The sequence below is a fragment of the Lytechinus pictus genome, chromosome 4, assembly GCF_037042905.1.
Source record: "Lytechinus pictus isolate F3 Inbred chromosome 4, Lp3.0, whole genome shotgun sequence".
In the NCBI taxonomy this organism is placed as follows: Eukaryota; Metazoa; Echinodermata; class Echinoidea; order Temnopleuroida; family Toxopneustidae; genus Lytechinus; species Lytechinus pictus.
Window position 1 is genome coordinate 7,130,142 of NC_087248.1, and position 21,772 is coordinate 7,151,913.

The following is a 21,772-nucleotide window of genomic DNA, read 5'->3' on the forward strand; positions in this document are numbered from 1 at the left end:
ATGAGGTAATATGTTTGGCGTTGCAGAGGGAAAAAAATGTGATCTGATTTCAGCATGGATATTCCAGTTACATTCTGCTAGCCTCATTTTGTTCCTGCACTTTCAAAGATGTTTTTTAGTTGTATTGAAAAAAATTGTCAAGCATGTATGTGGCTATATTTGGATCAATGTCCCATAAAGGTGTGTAAATTACCCTGCCACTGATCAACCATCCTGTATTATTTCTCCCTCACTCCAGGACCTATCAGGATCATTAGATGATCTTCCTACAGGATGTGACTTCAACAGCCAGTCATCGACTTCATCAGGAGGGGCAGCAGCAGCGACAACGACTGGTTCAGCAGCGGGTAACTCCAGCAGCCATGCCACCGCCAACACAAGCAGCAGCTCTACCAACCACAGTGGAAGTGGGGGTTCATCCACGTCTACCGCTCCACCCCTCTCTCCCGCCACCTCAGTGCATTCGGTACACTCGCCCCATGTGCATCCTTCCGTCACGGCCCTCAGACCTTCCCCTTCACCTGTAGGATCACCTTCTAGCCATTTATCACGCTCTTCTCAATCGCCAGCTAGTGTTCATGGTGAGTGTCTTCAAAGTCTTTCAACTTAAAATTTTTTTGTTGACTCATTTTTGTTATGAGATCAATCTACTTCACTTGAAAAGGGAAATATTGATGACCTCCTTTTCTTTCTCCAGACTCGTCTAAATTCTAATGACATTTGGATGCGACGGGAGGGATTGCATCTCATTACTTTAATACCTGATTATACATGTATGAAGACTTGCCTGAAAGTATTAGTAATAAGCTTTACTCAGACAAGTCATTTAAAATCACTTTCCAATTCATTTACCCACAGAATATCCATGTGATAAAGTTTATTTAATGCTGGTCATGAAAATCTAACAACAGATTGCACTGTTGTGAGTTTATATCATCCGACATTCAATAGCTACTTTGTTAAAAATTCTGCCACTTCATTCTTTTCGTTATGCCAAAAGGTGGGTCAATGACACCTCAGCCATCTCAGCCTCCTTCTAACACACCGGAAGCTCCTTCACAGACACCACCATCAGCTTCAGCAGATAGCAGAGGTGAGTTATCACTCTATTATCGAATGTCTGTTGTGTGATGAAGTAGCCCACAAGTCTACCAATCTAATTTCACTGCATGCACAAGTATGCTTGTTGAGTTTGGGACTAGCTTTTAGCTAGGGAAGGTTTTCATGAAGCATTTGTTGGTTATTATTCACTGACAAAAAAGTTATAAATGTGCTCTCTCATCCAATCAAATGCAAGGATTTCAGAAGATTTGTCAGTAAAAATCACTAACAAATTGATTTGTGATATGCTCCCCTGATATAGGATAAATCCATAGAGAGGAAATGGTTCCATAGAAACTATGCTTAATGTGTAAGTTTGATGTTTTATTGGGATCTTCAAGCTCTGACACAGTTTTGTGACATCGGCACTATGTCCATTAATGTCAATTATATAAAAGAGCACGGGAAGCGATATTTCGGTCTCTTTATCATAGTTAGTGGGCAGAACAATATAGGCCTACTGTTATCTTGGAACATTTCAGGAAGAGTTTAGTCCCTGATTTCCACTGCCTACTTTGCTGCTCTCTGCCAATCAGATGCAAGAATATCAATAGCTTATAACATTTGTCAGTGAAATCAGTATTTGTTCACATGAAGTGGTCCCTGTGTAAGGTAACCATGAACAGCAACTTTTCCTGCAGTGGACCGACAATTGCAACACTGCTTAGCAGCCAGTGAAAATGAGCAATTCTACACAATCCCATTGATGGCAAAGTTACCATCAATGAGACGTTTTATGTAATAGGATCGTGGTAGGAGTTCTCGATGCTTAAAGGGCCTGGCAACTGACAAATCATGGGGAAATTGAATCAATAAGAAATTTGCAAAAGGCCAATTGACTTGCACAATATAATCCGTCCGTCATGAGCGCCCGTCGGACTAATGCGATAAAATTCGGACAGCACACGAATTTGACCGATGGTTATTTACTTCAGGTCGTCGCAGTTCTAGCTTCCAACAATCCCAATCCCTAGACTCATAGCAGGTCTCTTGATTGCTAAAGCAAAATAAATAACCTCTGTGGAGTTACATGTTTCAAAGTGAAAACATGCAGTTTACTTCTGGTTGGTTAGTCTACTAACTATTGCTCTCCTAAGATTAGACCTCCCAGACACGCCGGCGTCTATTACGTAACACCCCAGGCATGCAGCCGAGTGAAAGACTTGAATCCCTTCTCTGTTTTTTTAGATTAGCCTTGATTTCTCCATGATTTGTCAATGTAAAGTCGCTTTAAAGGACAAGTCCACCCCAACAAAAAATTGATTATAATAAAAAGAGAAAAATCCAACAAACACAACACTGAAAATTTCATCAAAATCCGATGTAAAATAAGAAAGTTATGACATTTTTAAGTTTCGCTTAATTTCACAAAACAGTTCTCTGCACATCCCGGTCGGTATGCAAATGAGGGAACTGATGACATCACTCACTCACTATTTCTTTTGTATTTTATTGTATGAAATATAAAGTATTATAATTTTCTCCTCATTGTCCTTTAGAACAAAGTTTTATTCCCCCCTGAACATGTGGATCTACCATTGTTAAACATTTTATGGTTCAGTCAAGTTGGTCCTTATTTTCAAATCCGTAAAAATTGAAATATTGTGTAATTCAAGTGAGTGAGGGACATCATTGATTCTCTCATTTGCATGTGACTAAATTGTGCATATAACTATGTTGTGAAAAATAAGCTAAACTTCAAAATGTCATAACTTTCTTATTTTACATCTGATTTCGATGAAATTTTCAGCATTATGCTGGTCTGATTTTTCTCTATTGATTTAAATCGACATTTTTCTTTTATTTTTCCTCAGACAATCTTGAACTCTTTGGAATGATATGTTTGAACTCTGTCTTGTCTTTTAACAGCATTATCGTTTAGTTTGTATAGAGTATAGCTAGTGAATTTGTTAAATTCCTATGAGAGTTAATCATTGAGAGTGGGTGTGAGCCTGATTTGAGTTTGACTTTCCATTGGACTAATACACTGACAAATCATGAAAAAGGGTGAACTTGGGGGTAGTTTTAGGTCAAATCTTTAATTACCTCTACATCTGCATTGAAGATGAGATAGATATGGGTAAAATATATTAAATTCATTACTTTAGATCCGTTTTGGGATCTATAAAATTGTAAGAATAAAGAAATTTAAGTGGGTCTAGTTTGCATTCTGTGTTGCTTGACAGACAGACATCTTGCTATCTTTCATGTCCTGGATAACCAATTAAAATTTAACATACAATTTGAATATGAAGTAAATCGTTCATTTCTTTTTGCATGCATAATTGGATTGGGAGAAAAAAAGTCTGTGGTTTTCAAAACAGAAAAATTGATAAAAAGAAGTGAGATAAGAAGTATGCAAGTAAATGCAACAGTTCATTAAAATTTGTCATAATGTGGTAATATGATTTCAAGAAATCCACTGTACTTGGTTGAACTTATTTCACTTCATTAGAATTGTGTTCTGCATGTACATGTAGAAATCAAGGGAAATGCTCTCTTCCCAGAATTTGTTGGCTTTATTGCAATAATCTTGATATAATCTGCTTTTCAGAAAGATTATTTACGATTACACTATGAGAACGCATCCCCAAATATTTTTTTAACATTGTTTTCAAATTTTGAATAAATACAAGAATGTATACAATTACATTGACAAAACAGATTGAAAGCATTGTATTTAAAATTGGGATCAGTATAATTTTGCTGAATGAACCTGGAGGAAATAAAGGACACATGAAGCTTCCATAAAAAATGAGATTTCTGGTTCATGAGGTACAAGTTTGTTTCATCAATAGAAAATAAATCTTTAGAGATTTTAGATGAGGTTGAAAGTGGTTTCAAGCACACAAATTTCAGCCTTGAATCCCCATGTACACGTTTGTTCTGTGAATACATAGAGTTTAATTGAGAACAAATCATACCTAAAAGTTTAATTGAGAACAAATTGTGCCTAAAACACAGCACTTGCTCAACATTATGCATTAACAACGTTAATTGTAGAACTAAGTTGATAAACTTTTGATGAATTGTGGTAGCTTCATTGAAATCATGCTTTTTTTTCATGAGATGTGTAAAAAAAAACACTTTCTCTGTGTAAATCTGCACGAAAATGTACTTAGGAGATTTCTTATTAAACTTACATACATGTACTTAGCACCTTTATTCTAGGGAAAAAAGTTATGATGGTATGACCGCGAGTCAAGAAATTTTTGTTAATTTGCGATGATAACCGCACCTTTTAATTATGGCTAATGCAATGAAAATTTATCATTGAACCTTGTACAAATAGTTGGTGATTGCGGAGTTGTTCTTCTCTATTGGTTTGTTGAAAATACCCATTTGGTTTAGAGTCAAGCTCCTTTTAGTTCCACAATTCTTCATCTAGCAATGTGTGTTTTTTAATTCCATAGGGGAAAAAGTGAATTAATGAAATTTAAGAATGAATGTGGTATGAATGTCTTTGGGAAGTGGGACTTACATGAAATAGGATTGTGATATGGGTATTTTTTTTTTTGGGGGGGGGGTGAGGATATGGATTAGGGTCAGTTTCTGATTTGTTTTCTTGTGCTTAATACGCATGTGATCGTGAACCAATCGTTGCTGAAGATGAGAGATGTGCATGAATTGGTATGGGAATGCCAAGTTTGCTGTTACAAATAATCACTCACACCATCCTTCCATTATTCTGTTCCATTTCCAAAGGATACAATCAGCATGGGATGAACTGTGGTAATAGCAGTGGTACTGGTGGTTCGGCACAAAAGCCCCCTCCTTACAATAGCCAGCAAGGACCTGCTTCCAAATTGCCTTCCCAGAATCCTTCAGGTAGATTGGTTATCCAATGATAAACCAACTAAAGAAAAACCTCTTTAAAAAAATATCCTTTCCCCTGAATTTATCCTGAATATGCCTTCCCTTTTTCCAATTTTACTCTCTGTTTCTTGTAATTTGTTTTCTTCCCTTTTTTAAACATACACACATGTACTGTATGTATAATTCTGTGTCCAGTCTTTCATTCTTCCTCTTTTTTTCTTTATGTTCTATATTTTGTAATGTCTTTGTCTTTACTGTGATTCCATTTCATTTTCACCTACATTATTTCTAATGTTTTATCCCTTCTTTCCTTCCTTCCCCCTTATTTTTATCTTTCTTTTTCCAATGCCATGCCTAAAATTTTATCCTTAAATATCATTGTTTTACCCTCCCCTTCCCTGCTTATTTGACTTTATGCACAGCCTTTTCCCAATTTTCTTGTAAGACTATGAAACTGACATATCCTGAGGAAAGTATATCATGCTCATTTAATAAACAAAGATTTGATGAAAAAAAGGATAATTTATTGTACGTTTCTCCAACACTGGAGAGGGAACACTTCATATTGATTGAATGTGTGCTCTGATTAGGTGATGACATACATGTACTTGAGTATGGAATGAAATTGCTCATCAGTTCACAGGTTAAATGAAAGTCTAGTATGAATTCAGAACAGTTATGAGATCATTTATGTAATGCCGATAACTCGTTTTTGCCGTTTGTGATTTTAAAAAAGGAAAGAAATCTTTGCGGACGATGAGTTGAATTTACCTCCTATTAATGTGTGTGTAAGAATGGAACTCAAAAATTTTCATAAGTAAATCTACATGTAGTGGCGTGCTCTGATTTCTTTGAGGGGTTATTGTCATTTATGTTACATACCGTACACCCAGCATCGTGAAGATGGGTGGATCAATTTGGAAGATTGAAAGTGAGAAAGAAAGGGGTGGACACGTGTGGTGTGGAATTGGCGCAGAATCTGTTTTTCGTATTAATTGTACAAGAGGGTTAGCTGGAATTTGACGATAGGTCGAATGTTGAAATCCTTAGGGTAACTGTTAAAGTCATGGTATCAGCTACGCTGAAAAAACAGATGACTTTAACAAAGTAAAAGCTAGTAAATTTAGTAATTTGATCTGTGATACTTTTATGTCATCAAAGGTGAAACATGCTTCATGACATTGAACAATGTCAAATATTTTTATCTGAAATAGAGACTACACATCCTGAGTAGTATAAACACAGGGGTACCCAGTGATGCAGCACATTTATCTTGTTTTATGAAATATTTAAATTTTTATAATGTGATCACTAAGCTGTAATAATAAATGATAGGAAGCAAACTAATTATTTGAAGAAAAAAACGCAATATTTGATATTCTAAATAATGATATAATGACACTACATGTACATGTGCATCTGATTGTCATTGTTATGCTCGTTTGATTTCCCTAGTTTTTATTTTAATTCACTTGTTGGAATAGCATTGACCTTTAAGTAATATTGGAAGTAAATGGATTTCCCATGATTTACTTTTCTTGCATCCTGTTTATTAAACTAGGCTGCTTCTTAGAATTTTATCTGTTGGTGTGGTTTTTTGCATACTTTTATTGTGAAAGCTTTTCTGTAGTTACATTACAGGATGATATGAAAGTATTAACAACTGCAAATAACATGAATATGAACCTATGCCGACTCTTTGTGGGAAGTGAGTTGTCTTCAATCTTGTACCCGTTTCATTGATTGTGTGCGTGGACTAAAGGCATATTTCTTAAAAATGATAATGAAAGTAGGAAGACCAGAATAGTCTTGACTATACAAGCATTGCTATGGACTCTCTGGTCAGAGTTCATTTGTTTCCACATTATATAATTGAACATCAGATTTCATATTTCTTTATCATTTGCATTTACAATTAAGATAGTCTGCATTTTTTCCCCCACTGCACTCATAAAAAGATAGTGTGGACTATTTTAGAAATCTAATCTGTACTATTGAAGGTTGAATTAGTGAAAGGTCTAATGGTTGGAAAATTACTCTTAAGGTGGTTTCAAACCGCCTCGATCACAAGAATCCTCGTTAAATTACGAGAACTTTTTTAGGCTGAAAAATACCCATTAATTATTCCTGCATTCACACCGCCCTGAAACATACCCTTCGGGATAAGTTCCTGAAGTTACGAGCATGCGCAGTATGGTCTGATAAGCAGCAAGGCGCGAAATTCAAAATCACTAGCCCAGCAGCAACCCATGCACGACGCCGCACCCAACGACACGCTGGGCTAAAAGTTCCCGTAATTTGCTTTCAGACCGTCAAAATACCCACGACCTTGGAAAAATCCCCGCGAAAGTTCTCGTAATTTTGCCAAGTACCTACTATTTATCAGGTATTTTCTTTTGGGGATATTACGCGTAGTTTGCTTTCACACCGCCAAAATACCTGGTATTTTCTGATCGGGGTAAATTTCCCGATCAGAGAATACCTGGAACTGGTGAACTTCGAGGCGGTCTGAAACCACCTTGAGTGATATCAAATGTAAACAATTTACACTTTCTCTGCATGGCCTTGAAACTAATACTAGTTGAATGTGATTGTAATGTAATCGGGATGGGGCAAAAATAGCTGGTCAGCATATGACAGGACTTTGTATCTTCTTCCTCTCCGACAGGTGGGATGGGCGGGGGCCCGCCCCAGTATTGGGGCTACCAGGGCCAAGGTGGCGCTGGTGGCACTGCTGGTGGTTACTACAACCAAAATATGAGTCATTATAACCAGCAAGGTGAGACTCTCTCTCAGAGTGTTTCCCATATCAACTATCTCCTTGTTTCATTATTTTCCTTCTTAACCAACCATGCTATTAAAAAAAAAAAATCCTTTTTTATTTGCTTGATTGAAACAACTACCGAATGTCTTCCCTCTCCTTTCATTTGTGTGTTAGTAACCCATTTGATCTTTTCATTTGAGTATGTTTATTTTACCCTGTTCCGTAGAGTGAATGTTGTTTGATTAAAATTAGAATAATAAATTACCTTTGTATTTGTAATATTGAGTTCTGGGCCCTGTAACACAAAGGTTTGGAATCAGTCGCTAAATGCGAATGACCAATCAAGATCATTGTTGCACGCACACTCTGTTTGAAATACTTACCGGGAACCAATCAGTGCGGTTATTTCATTTTTGCAATTCATCGCAAACCTTTGTGTTACGGAGCCCTGGTGCAAATTTGATTAGAAATAGGTAGGTTTTATGAAGTAAGATGAAATAAACCATTTATCCTGCCTGGAAATATGATAAATAAACTAATGAATTAGTAAATAAATTTAGATCACAATTGATGGATTCAATATGAAACTGTCATTTTTTTTGCTAAATTTATTTTCTTTTTACTTTTTTAATACTGTTGGTGTATATTAAATGGGGGAGGGGATATTCATTAAAATACCCCCTTGCCAGCATTCCATATTACCTTCCATATGTGGAGATATTTGTTTTTACAAGCATTTTAGGAGTCCCATAAAGCGCAGTAGAATATATACTTAATGGAATAGTTTCTGCGCTCTACCATTTGCATAGTTTGCTTGCTTGATTGAATGTGGAAAACCATTTCCTGTTTCAAACCTGCAACATTTCTTTCCATTTAAAAAAAATTTAATTGTACATTTTGATTGTTTGATTGTATCATCATAATTTTGACCTATTGATTCATTTTAACAGTTATCTGGATGAAAAAAGTCACTGAGTTTGATAAGGAATTTGTTTACTTTTATTCATTATTTAATTTTTGGAAATAAACTTTTCAGTGTACATACTTCAGTGGTCCTAAGTGGTTTGATAGTAAAAGTAATTGCTGATATTTTTAAAGGAACAAACAGACAAATATGAGTAGTTTAGAGTAAATACAGTATATTTTAATCACCATGATAATTTCAAGTGTTATTTTTAATTATAATAGCTCATATCTATATAGCGCCACCGTATTAACATATTATTCATTACAAGACGGTTGGGCACATGAATCTTTCATATACATGAAAAATTGACAACTTTTATGCAAATATTTATTTTGTGTCATTTACAAAGTAAAAATTTATTGGAAGTCAAAAATGATATAACTGACCCTTGATCTCTATAGACTGTGTAGGCTTAACATTGTGCATTTGCAGAAATGGGAGATTTTATCCATATTTGTTCGGCAGATTATATTTTTAACCGAAATTAGTATTACATGATACATGCATTCTTGCTTAACAGTGTATCTGTAATATACCAAAGCCTTAATTCAGGCACTGTTGTATTTTTCACACCTTAGTTTTACATATCTTTCTGGAATGAAAGAAAAATAAACTCCCAGCACATCCAAGAAGACTCCAAAACCCTTCAAAATTATTGTTGATATACTATACATATGGACTGCATGGTACTTTCAAGGCTGTTTATTTTCCCTTTTATTTTCTGTAATGCTTGTAAATTTCTCCTGAAGACTACTTTCTATTGATAAGTATATTGGTTAATTAGCTGATGATCATTGTGAAAATGTGTCTTTTTAATGTGATAATGCATGATGAAATATAAATGTAGGTTAAGGGGACAAGTTCAATGATCTGTTAAGTAGGTTTTAACAAGAGGAAAACTTTTGGAGAAACATCTTTATCTACAAAATTGAAAAAACTTTTAAACTTGTGATCCACTAATACATATATGGTCCACATATATGCGCTGGACACTGAATTTAATCCTGTACAAATTGTTCAATAAGGCATCCTGTCAATAAACATGCATTTCATCATCATTCACTAAAAATAAAGGTGAATTATCTTTCTCTGCACATTAAAAAGGAGAACCTTGGTATGTAATGTATGTAACATTGTCCATTTGTGTTGTACAGATTGACATGTGTGTTTTGATAAAGTTTTTCAACAACTTTCACTAATTGTTTCTTGTTATTCTGCTTGTATTAATACCAGCTATGATTTTAAGAGTGGGTTTTCCCCTTCTAGTAATTCATGAATAGTGAGTTCAATACATATATAAATTCTGCTGTGATCGTATTCAGTCTTTGTTGCTTCTTCATGTATAATAGAAGTGATTGAGTGAAATTGGTCTTATCTTTTCCTTTTTTAAAACCTGTTTGTTGTGACATGTTTGTCAGTTCAGAAATAGATAAGCCTTGGCTTTGTGCTAACATACCTTTTTTTCAAAATCCATATCCTGCTTTTATTCTAAGTAATTAATTTTGAAAAATTTCATGTAGTTTCATTATACGATGTTTTCAACTTTCCTACTTCTTTTTCTCTTTGTAGGTAACTATGGAAGGCAGACAGGGCCACAGGGATATGGTGGTCATCATGGCAATGTACCGAGCTCTGCACCAAACAACTCTGGCAACATGAGCTATGAGCAACGGATGCGAAACAATAGTAGTGGTAGCAGTGGTGGGGGTAGTGGTATGAATATGGAAAACAACTCTCAACATAGTGGATACAACTCAAGCAACATGCCCAATGCTAGCCATGGGATGGGAGCTAACAACCAATCTGGACCTAACAACATGAGCCCAAATGTAGCACGTGGTGGACCAGGCATGAGCCCAACGTACGGATATGGACCAAATGCTCAAGGGCAGATACATAGGACAGATAACATGGGCTCCGGCCCTTCTCCTGGACTTTCCCCCGGTCCGTCTCCAGGACCTGGTGGGGTGGGGGTCGGTGGAGGAGCTCAGGCAGCAGCTGCAGCTGCTGTTGCTGCCGCCGCAGCAAGCTCTGCCCACCTCAGCAAGAGGAACCAGTACCCTTTGAACCAGCAGATGCAAGGACAGCAACCGCCTCCACCACTCCCCAACCAGCAGCAGGGTTCATTTCCCCAATCCTTTCCCCAGCAGCAGCAGCAGCAGCAGCAGCAGCAGCAGTGGAACCAGCAGTCCTTTAGGCAACATCAACAGTACAGCCAGGGCAATGGTCCCCCGTTTTCTGGCGGTGTGCCACCGACAAGTGCAGACCAAACAAACTTTAACCAAATGCCTTCTTCAGTGCCCAATGATGCTATGCATGGATACATGCATCCTAGTTCTGGTAACCAGATGCCACCTCATACAGCTGCAACTACAATAGCCAACACTAATTCTGGTAAGTTGGCCCATACCGTTGTTATTCTTATATATGGCATATGTTTAAGTTCTTTGCTATGGCTCGGATTGTAATAACCATAACCTTCCCATCACATGATTTGGGTGTAAATGAATTCAAATTTTTGAGAATGCAGAAGAATCAGACTCAAGGATAGCTAATTTTTATTTATTTGTTCGTTCGGGGGGGGGGGGGGAGGGGGGGTCAAAATGATATTGACTTTCAGTTTATTTTGCCAAGAGTGTACAATTATAATAGTCACATTTTGTGATTGATCTTTATGAAGTACCATCATTTGTACCTCGGTCGCATTTGCTCTACGGCGAGTTGAAAACAGCCGTTTTATTCATTTATATTCAAACTACCTATATGTAGCTGGTACAAAAATACGTTAAAACGGCTGTTTTCGACTCGCCGTAAGGCCGCTGTAGAGCAAATGTGACCGAGTATTACTCATTGATGTGAGTATCCAATGACTAATTTTCATGTCTTACCTGCCTTTCCATCACTAAAATCTTCATATGGGACTACAGGAAGCAACAGTACGTCAGTAACCCAGAGTATCACAACTCCAGTAGCATCCTCTGTCAGCTCACTCACACCAAGCACGGCCAGCGAATCGAGTAGAGATGCCGGCACTCCTGGAACACCTCATTCGATTATCAAGGTAGATATTCCACAATCAGTGAAAGGGTGGGGAGTTTTCATTCCTCTACTCGCAGGATATTGTATAGAGAGGAATGAAATTGTCACATGAGGAAGGGTTCCTGAGAAGTCTTTGTCAATGATTAAAGAATGAGAACAGCAGTTCCAATGGTGATTCAGAGCATTTAGATTTTAGTTTTTCACAATTTATTGTATTGACCACAGTAGACACTCAACCTTAAATAATTTACTTTACTTTTTTGGTTACAAGAATCTGATATTCCAAATTATGACGAAGGCTGATTATGTCTTCTTTGTCATACTTCCAAATTCTGTTAAAAACTGATTAGGTGGTCTTTATCATCTTTCCTGTAATTGTCAGTACATTTTTTAGCAAAATATTGTTAATTATACCGAAGTTGACAATGACTGAGGCTACTCTGAAATCGTCTTATATCCTTGTTATATCCTTGTTGCTGTCAACCAAGACAACGCTTGTTGGCATCAATTCTGTGAACTAAAAATCACCAAGCTTTCTTTTTTTTTTCTTTATAGAATATCTATGTAAACCTTGTAACATACAGAGACTTCGTACCAGTTCTCTGATCACCTTTTTATTGCAATACCAAATATTTTGATTGAAAATATCCACACCAGCCCTTTCTTGACCTCAAACTCAATTTGAAGGTTGATGATGCTGTGTGTGAGAGATCACTCTATGGAGGTTAATTAGCGTTCAGGCTGAAGTCTTCCACAGTCTGGACGTCAGTCCCCTCTGTACAATTATCTATTAAGAGACACAATGGTCACTTGCTGAGGTACTGTTATAGAAGAAATACAGTATGCATGATAAATCCTTATCTCTGTTATGGAAGTCTTTGATACCATTATTTGCCACCTATGACAGAGTGAGTTTAGAATTCCATCCACTGTGCTTAATAATACTTGTGTTTTATGTTTTGTTAGGAGGAAAATGTATTGTCCAGACCACCATCAGTTCATTCCAGACCGTCACCTTTAGCTTCACCTGGGGCGATGAGTAAATCCTCCCAGGAAGACATGGCTAATACCCCTAGCCCTGGGATGGGTATGCAACAGGCATCAGGACCAGGACATCCACCACAGCCACACCAACCTCCCCCTCCCTACCCTGGTATGTACCACCAACAACATCAGTCCCTTCCCCACCCCCAGCATCACCCGCCACAACATATGCAGCAGCAACATCATCCACATCAACAGCAGCATCATCCTGGCCAACAGCCACCAACACCACAACATCCTGGCCAACAGCCACCAACACCACAACAACCTGGCCAACAGCCACCAACACCACAACATCCTGGCCAACAGCCACCAACACCACAACATCCTGGCCAGCATCCACCTCCGCAACATCCTGGGCAGCAGCCGCCATACTCACAACAACCACCAACTCCGCAACAGCAACAAGGAGCTGCTGCTCCAGTCACTCCACAACCAGCACCTACCCCCAAAACAACGGCATCTTCAACAACGACAACCACCACTTCGAAGTCGAAGAAGGGGCAATCGCAGGAGCCTGCTAGTAAACTTACCAGTCTGAACTTGCCTAAAAAGGTAAAAATTTAAATGAAGGACATTGAAACATATTTCTATTCTTAAGGGGAAATCAACAGTATTAAAAAAGTTTTTAAATATTTCATCTTTTCTTAGTCATAGTGTTTCTAAATGGTCTTTTCACTTTGCAAGTAGCAATTAACCGTTTTAATGTCATGAAATCTCTTTGTATTGAAAAGGTGTAGAAAATAATGATAGATCATCATATATGAGTAATAGTACATATCAAACTTCACAAATAATATTTTATTCTGCACAATTTTAATCAGCTTCGTGATTTAAAGATCTCTTATATTCTTTTCACATTATGAATTCATGGAATAACTTTGCTTAGAGTACTTCCATAATGACATCATCAAAATCTTTCCTTCTCTCAAAACAGTTGTACAAGCTGTACGAGTTGTGCCCTCACCCGGAGAGACGCGCTTTTCTGGATCGTCTCTTCAAGCTAATGGAGGATAGGGGCCAGCCCATCCGCACCATGCCACAGATCAGCAGTCACGTCCTGGATCTCTTCAAGCTCTACAACACTGTCAAAGATAGGGGTGGTGTTATCAAGGTAGGTGTTTTCTGTTCATACATCCGTGGTTGCTGGGCATTCTGTGGAGGTTGTATAAGGAATTGCAACGGAGTGACATCCGTCAATTTTTGCAAGTGTGACATCCATCAATTTTCTTTTAGAGCGTTTCAGCATTATCATCATCATATTTTGGGAGAGCATGATTAAAACCTCCACACCAAATTTGACATGGATTGGTTAATGGTGGTCCAAGGTATGGCAAAATGAATACCCGATAGACCAAGTCGGTGTTAACATGGCCACATCTTGAGCTCCATGGACCGATTCCAACTGAATTGGTGTTGTGGATGCTTTTCATCGTATGGTATCAAATATGTCCTCACTCCGGTACTCTATTTGACAATGGCACTGTAGTCAATGCCCTAGGCTATCATCGGGACTTTTAAAAAGTAGTTGAAAGGGTTCAAAATGGCCTCATGATAAAAAAAAAGTCTTTCAAAATTTCTCCATATTTTGATTTCAAGCTGAAGTCCCCTTCACCTATGTGAAAGCTGATAATATGGTGTTTCAAGGATAAAACTCTAAATGGGATTCAGGCTTGTGTTTCACAGTTTGAAATCTCATCCTCACATCACGCTTCTACAATATCCTTTCAAAAATGTCACTTTGGATAAGCCACAGAATCATGAACCCCAAGTGCTAGAATTTAAATCCCACGGTAGCACTAACATACTTTGCAAGATATATTTTTTCTACATTTGACACTCTCCAGCCAAATGTAATGGGATTCCTGCAGAACAAAAAAAAAATAATCTTTTTTTTTTTGTTCTGATACAATATACCACTATGCCAGAGTATTTCATTCTAATTTCTGGTAGAATTGCAATTGGAGCATTACAATTGATTGTCCCAACTAGTTGGTATATGATTTATAATCCTTTGACTTTATGTTTGGTCAATATTTCTGTCATATCCATATTCAGAGCTGCCAAAGAGTTTCAGTTTTATGTGGTGTTATGGTATGTCTTGGAAAATAATGATTTCCTCATTGAAATATTGATTTTTAACTTTTTACAATGCTGAAATGTTTTTGTTCAGGTTCGCAGCTCTGCATATTCATATTGAATATGCAGTAGATACATATAATTTTCCATTATTGAGATTGCCATTTGTTATCTCTAAACCAGGTGTCGAAGAGCAAGCAATGGAAGCAGATTGCAATTGAAATCTCTGTAGGCAACTCCAACAGTGCGGCCTTTACGTTGAAGAAGAACTACATCCGTCACTTGCTGGCGTACGAGTGCCTCTTTGATAGGGGTGGTATAGACCCACAGCAGATCCTAGCAGAGATTGACACTACCTCCACAAAGAAGTCAAAAGACTCTTCATGTGAGTTTGTCTTTCAAATTCTTTAGGGTTTTTTTCTTTAAAATTTATTCAATAATAGTATGCTTCAAAAAAGATGTTGGTATATCTGTTGAAGAACGAGTTACCGTTTCTTCAGATTGTTTGTGGGATTGTTCATAACTGATAATCATTTGATAAGTGATTGAAATATCAAAATATATGGACATTTTACAGTGCAAAAGTTAAGAATGGGATTTGTATTCTTTGTATGTTGTCAACACCTATTATTTTTCTGGAAATTTGTTTGAAGGTTTAAGTCATTTCATTGTGAATTTTCTTTGTTTTTCTTTAGTCAATGTGTTAAAAAAGTAAATATTGCATCTTATGCTTGTATACTTATAGTTATATATGTGATATTTTCTTATTACAGCAGCAGCGGCAGCAGCAGCAGCAGCAATGAATCATCACCCCAATCCTAGTGATCCCTACTCACAGTTTGGTCCTCAGGGAGGCAAGCCAGGCTTTCCACCCATGCCCAACCAGATGCATGGCTATGGCCCGCCCTCCATGTACGGAAACAACATGGGGCCCATGGGTCCACATATGGCTCCACGTCCGAACATGCCCAACAGCAACGTCCCTGGTAACATGCATCCTGGAGGCCCAGGCGGGGACATGACAGCTAACAGCGTGATGGTGTGTGACCCTTTTTCAGATATGGACTATCAGCATGGTGGTCAGCAGCAGCAACAGCAACAAGGACCTTACCCGGGACAAAATGCAATGAATGGTTCTTTCCCGCCCAACAGCCATGCTGCCATGAACCACCAGTTTAATAGGAACAATATGGGAGGAGGGCCACCCAGTGGTCCGGGGGCGTCAGGTGGAGGAAACAATATGCCCTTTGGAGGACCCCCAGGGCCTGGAGAGTCTGATCCGTATTCCATGCCAAACAGGAACATGCCTTGCAACGACCCATACGCAATGAACAGCTACACGAGAAGGGGTAACGTGGATCCCTACAGCGGCGGAGGTGGTGGTGGTGGTGGTGGAGGAGGAGCAGGTGCTGGCCAGGGATCTGGTCCGATGAACCAGGCCAATGCTGGGCAGTATGCTGGAGGAAACCACCCACCTGGTGCTCCAAACTTTGATCAAAACAGGTAAATTTATATCAAATAGTTTCTTGTAAACATTTGAATGAATATATTGAGTTGTAATTTGCTGATAAATCTAATGATAGTCATGTTTAGATTGGAGTGCCTGAATTTTGCTAATCTTTCTGACAATTCTTAAAGTCTTATCCGAGTTCAAGGCATATGATATTGTATTAAGAAATGATCTGCATGACAATGATGATTCTAAGAAACATTGTCCATTTCTTTACATTTTATGATGTGGTTATATTTTGCAGGTACAGTGCATCACCTACAACGCACATGACACCAAGTCCTAATCAAGGACCACCATCATCGGGTCAGATGCCTCCATTCTCCAGTTCCTCCACACCAGACCCACAGCAGCAGCCTCCATTTACTTCCCGCTTTGGCTCCAGCTCCAGGCCTACCACACCCAGTGACTCTCATACCTCGGCTTCCTCATCCCCATTCCTTCCCCCGCCATATTCTGCAGCTGGGCCTTCACCGGCTAAGCAGTCGCAAGGTCAGCAGCCACCTGCAATGAGTCAGGCCAGCCCGAGTGTTCCACCATCTCAACCCGCCCAGTCCCAGCAGCAGCAGCAAATGCCACAGAAGCCACCAACCCCGACCCCTACCCCGCCAAAAGGTCAAACCCCTCCACAGCCTTCACCACAGTCTGGGCCTACTTCCCAACCATCAGGACCTCCAGCTCCAGGTCAGCAGCAGTCACAGTCTGGTGGTGTGCCTCCATCAAGTCAGCCTCCTCCACAGTCTTTTGGCAATGATCCAATGAGAATGAATTTTCCCCAGAAAAGACCAGTGAGTAGATCATCATGACTTGAGCTGTCAATGTCTTATTGTTGAGTCACAGAATATCAATTATCTGTTTTGGTAACATCCCCCTTTGCATCGACAATTGCACTTCTTTCCATCATATATCTCCTTGATATCTCTATCAAGGGATGAAATGGTTTTCTCCAAATCACTTTATTGCTGAGATTAGATACGAAAGTGTTGTTTACAAAAGTCTGGCATCTCTCAATTAATTTGTTTATTTTGTTTTGTTAAAATTTTGTAGTGAATATTTTAAAAAGCAGTCCAGAGTACAATCAAAGAGTATGTTATGACAAGGTAGAATGGATGGATGTTTCTAAAGTACTGTTGTGCAATTTTTTCTTGATATTACGTGGGTGTTCAATATGATTAAGGGAGGAGTTATTTGAAATTGTTGATGTGTTTTGCCTTCACAGAGTGATGTCTTTCCACCACCCCCCAAGCGGCCAGACTTCATGGGGCCAGGCCAGCACACCGGGGATGGGAGCCACGGCAGTGGACCAGGCTTCCATGGTATGCCTCCTTACAGCTCGCAGCAGGGAAACTTCTCCCAGGGTGGGTACGGCAGCAGCGACAGGCCCATGGGCCCAAGCTCGTTCCCGCCCGTGTACAACGACAGACAACAATCACCACACCCCCCTCATGGCCCTGGTAAGTGGCTCTCTATTTCCATACCTTAGTTTCTACTGTATTTCAGGGGTGGGTTTCATGATACATGTTAGTGATTTTCATTGGCAACTATAAAAAGCTACTGAAATTCTTACATACAATTGGCTGAGAATGAAATTTGTGAGTGGAAATCACTGATAAGATACTGAAATGCCCCCCCCCCCCCCCTCTAACTAAGCAAACTGCAATAGTTTTCATGCAAATCAGTAGATAGTTCAGTTTTGTCATTTTATAGAACACTAGAAGACTAGCTCTTTCATATTTTATGTAAAATGTTCCACTACCATACTTTTTCATTTGAAGTTTGTTATTATCATGTATGTATCAATACTTTGTAAAACTTTAGTATGGAATGTATTATAGACCATTTTCCTGCTGTTATCTGATACCATATTGAATATCAATTCATTAAAGGGATGCTTCAGGCTGAAAATAATTTAATCTAAATAATTAGAAGAGATAAAATTCAATGAGAAATATGCTGAAAATTTAACATAAAAATACAAAAGAGCAAGTGGGGATATGTCATCAGTTTGCTCATTGAATATTTATGAAGTCATGCATAGAAATATTTCACCAAAATAATACAAATCTTTAAAGTGCTATGAATTAATTATTCCTTTTCAAATCTTGATCAAACTTCCAGTGTTTTGTTTGTTCAGATCATGTTATATTTAGTCTGGAGTACCCCTTTAACATGATTTTCAGTATATTGTGGACAAAAACATTGTTAGATCTATACCAAGAAATGTTCTTACATTACTAAAAACTAACTTTTCAGGGGTGCTATATTTCAAGAAAAATGAAGATAATTTTGAATTTTATAAAAGTAGACAGAGTTATTGAATTTTGAAGAAATTGAAAGTGACCAAATAAGTGTGAGCACATATTACGTTTAATATGATTAGACACCAGTGTTTTATCCCTAAGAAAATATCCTTTTTCTAACCATGTTTATTGTCTGATTCCTCATATATGAATCCTGTCTTGTACTTTTCGCCTCAACTCACCATCTTTTCCAGGTTGATGCTCTCCTCCATTTCTTGATATGATGTCTTTGCAACTGATATTTCTTTCTATGACTACTATTGCTATTCTAATCATTCCTAACACCTAATATTCTAATTCATTATTTGCAGTTAATTTGAATATAAATCAAACTCCCATGACACAAGATTTGTTTTGCTTTGATAAAAGAATAGATCAATTTTGGATGATGTTTTTAAAACTTATTTTCAATTCATTTGGTCATAGATGTGAAATTATGAACTCTTCAGTTTTAGTATGCTAGCATATCCCTCTAGCATTTTCTCATAACTCCAATTCGTGCAGAGAGTTTGAATTATGAATAATTTTCTGCAAATAGCTAGAGATAAATAGATGAAGGTCTGCTCAAAAATGAAAGTAAAAACATCCCAGGACCATTACCATTTCATAAATACCTACGACTATGCAAACTTTACCATTATTTTCACTACCATGGTAACCCTGATTGTGATTGACTGCTGAGCCATGATATTTGCCATAGTGGTAATTTTACCATAGTTGTAACTTTTTTATGAATTGGTTAATGATTTTTCGATAGTTTACTGCACTCTTTCTGAATGAGGTTGACATCATCAATCTTAAAATTGAATTTAGATATTGCTTTGCTACTAACACCTCCCTAGCAATCTTTCATTATCCTGTCTGCATTCTAACTTCATGCTTCTAAAAAAAATACTTCTCCAATCTCATCTTTCATTGGGTATATTGGCACATCTAGGTTGCGGTTCACTAATCATCACATTTCCTTATGAAAAGAAGTTTCCTTTAGAAACTTGGCTTACTCATTATAGAGGTTTGTGTGGCTGTCATGAAATAAATCCTTAAAAACTGTTCATAACTTATATTCAACCTCAATAATTTATAAGGCTTAATAATTTCCTTACAGTTTGAATTTTAATTTTGTAAAACAAAATTTTTGTCTTTTTCTTTAAACATTTTCCTTGTATTTATATCTCTTTTAAACTCTAGAAATGGAGGGTTTATTTTTTCATATAAAACAGTCCTGAAAAAAGGCTTTAGAAATATTGAAAATAAGATTTCTGGAAGGGAGATTTTAAAAATCTGAGTAGTTGTATTTGGGTGGAAAAAGTGATGATTTCAAAATCTTATGTGCCATTATTCCATTCTTTTGTTTTTTGTTGCTTGCTCCATTCCTTTGCACAGCCCTAGGTAATCCTGTAAACTCCTACCACCCGCCGTTTTTCAATGAACCCGGACCCTGGCCAGCATCTAGTTCAGGTATGGATGGTCCACCCATGGACATGTACAACCAGAGACACGCCCCTACCCCTTCACCTCGCAATATCCCTGGTCCAGGCCCTCCTATGAGGGAACCAGGCTGGCTCAATTCTAACTATCCCTTTCCCTCTGATCAAGGTGCTAAGCGAGACGGGATTCCACCGGAAGGATACGGCAAAGGCATGCCTCCACCACCAGCCTCCAGCCACTCTGGTCTTGGTCCATCTCCATCCTGGGGCAGCGTACAACAGCGTCCACCAGCTAGCATGATGAATCAGAGTCCATTCACTGGGGCCCGGACGCTCCACTCTGTCCTCACTCAGGGAATGCCACCTCGTGGTAGCAGTCATCACCCGCATCCCATCTCCAGCATGCAGGGAATGAAGCCTCCTCATAAACCACAGCAACCTGTGTATGCATCATCACAGCAGAAGAAAGAGATGACTTTTCCCCCAGATTCAGTGGAGGCCACTCAACCCATAATTGTCAAGACCAAACGCAAGACAAGTAAAGATATTGGTGAGTTTGATTCTTTCATTTTCTGGAGAGAAAAACGTATAAACTTTCAATCAATATGTAGGTATAAATTAATTGATTGTCAAACAAATTTTCTGACGATATATTTATTTTCTTAACCCTAACTAGACCGGGCTTTTTTGGCTGTTCTGTGGCCGGGGGGGGGGGTTGATTCAACCCCCCCTGAGATCTCGGCCGCTGATCGCGCGAGCGCCGCAAAAATTTGCACGCTGGTAGTGTGCGATGTAATCTACAAGGCTGTATGGTAAAATTTTCCAAAATAATGCGATTTTATTTTATATAAATTAATTATGCTAATTTATGCATAAATCATACTTTTGGCTCTAATTCACTAAATAAAGCTCCCAGAATGCTAATTTTTGGCAAAAATATTCTTTGTAGCATTCTCAACAATGGCAATTGAAAAAAACTTCGGTTTGGAAATCAATTTCTTATGTATTTTATTGTTTTATGAATTTCTTATGTATTTCTTTGTTTTTCAACCTTTTGTTTTTCTTTGTTTTTTTCACCAGATTTATTGCACAACCTTTTTTAAGCATAATTATGCTAAAATCAATTGTTTTCAGCTGTTTAAAGTAAAAATAATCATATCTTTATGAATAAGATGAGAAAACTCAATTTGCATTGACTTTGTACACAAAATCACGTTTTGGAACAATTTTTGGTCTGACATGCACTTACAAAATGTTGCGTAATTTCGGAACCGCGTACCCGGGCGTTGTAAATTTGGTCTCAAAAGATGCGCGAGACTTTAAAGTATAAACTCTGCGTGTGGCGCGGTCAAAAAATTTCGCGCGGCCAAATGATCGCAGAAAATTTTGAGGGGGGGGTTGATTCAACCCCCCCCCGGCCATTTTAGGGTTAAGGGGAGAAGATTTTCATTTGTTTATATTCCTCGTGTATATACGTGCATGTATACCTGTCAGTTGGCTATATTTTTTTGTTTGTAAATGGTAATGTTTATTTTAGACCTCTTATCTTATAGGTTATGAAGAATGAAATTAATAGGGGTTATGGTAGAATATGGTAACTATCATTGACTGATGATAACAACATCAATGGAAAGGGGACCCTGGACCTTGTTTCCTCTTGATTATGTGTATTGGTAGCTTTGTGTATGTCATGCAACTTCTGGAGTACACACATTTGGAGAAGGA

The 21,772-nt window shown here is 38.0% G+C and overlaps 1 protein-coding gene across 1 annotated transcript in view; it reads left to right on the top strand.

Annotated features, from left to right (window-relative positions):
• The window catches only part of LOC129259621 (AT-rich interactive domain-containing protein 1A-like), a 28,201-nt gene continuing 6,429 nt past the window's right edge, over positions 1-21,772 (top strand). The window contains exons 1-14 of the mRNA XM_064098943.1: positions 1-5; positions 181-581; positions 1,001-1,093; positions 4,807-4,929; positions 7,586-7,696; positions 10,218-11,042; positions 11,576-11,709; positions 12,654-13,286; positions 13,669-13,845; positions 14,994-15,195; positions 15,584-16,313; positions 16,565-17,108; positions 17,540-17,774; positions 20,004-20,597. Of these exons, the coding sequence (XP_063955013.1) occupies positions 1-5; positions 181-581; positions 1,001-1,093; positions 4,807-4,929; positions 7,586-7,696; positions 10,218-11,042; positions 11,576-11,709; positions 12,654-13,286; positions 13,669-13,845; positions 14,994-15,195; positions 15,584-16,313; positions 16,565-17,108; positions 17,540-17,774; positions 20,004-20,597 (4,807 nt within the window). The remainder of the gene's footprint in view (positions 6-180; positions 582-1,000; positions 1,094-4,806; positions 4,930-7,585; positions 7,697-10,217; positions 11,043-11,575; positions 11,710-12,653; positions 13,287-13,668; positions 13,846-14,993; positions 15,196-15,583; positions 16,314-16,564; positions 17,109-17,539; positions 17,775-20,003; positions 20,598-21,772) is intronic.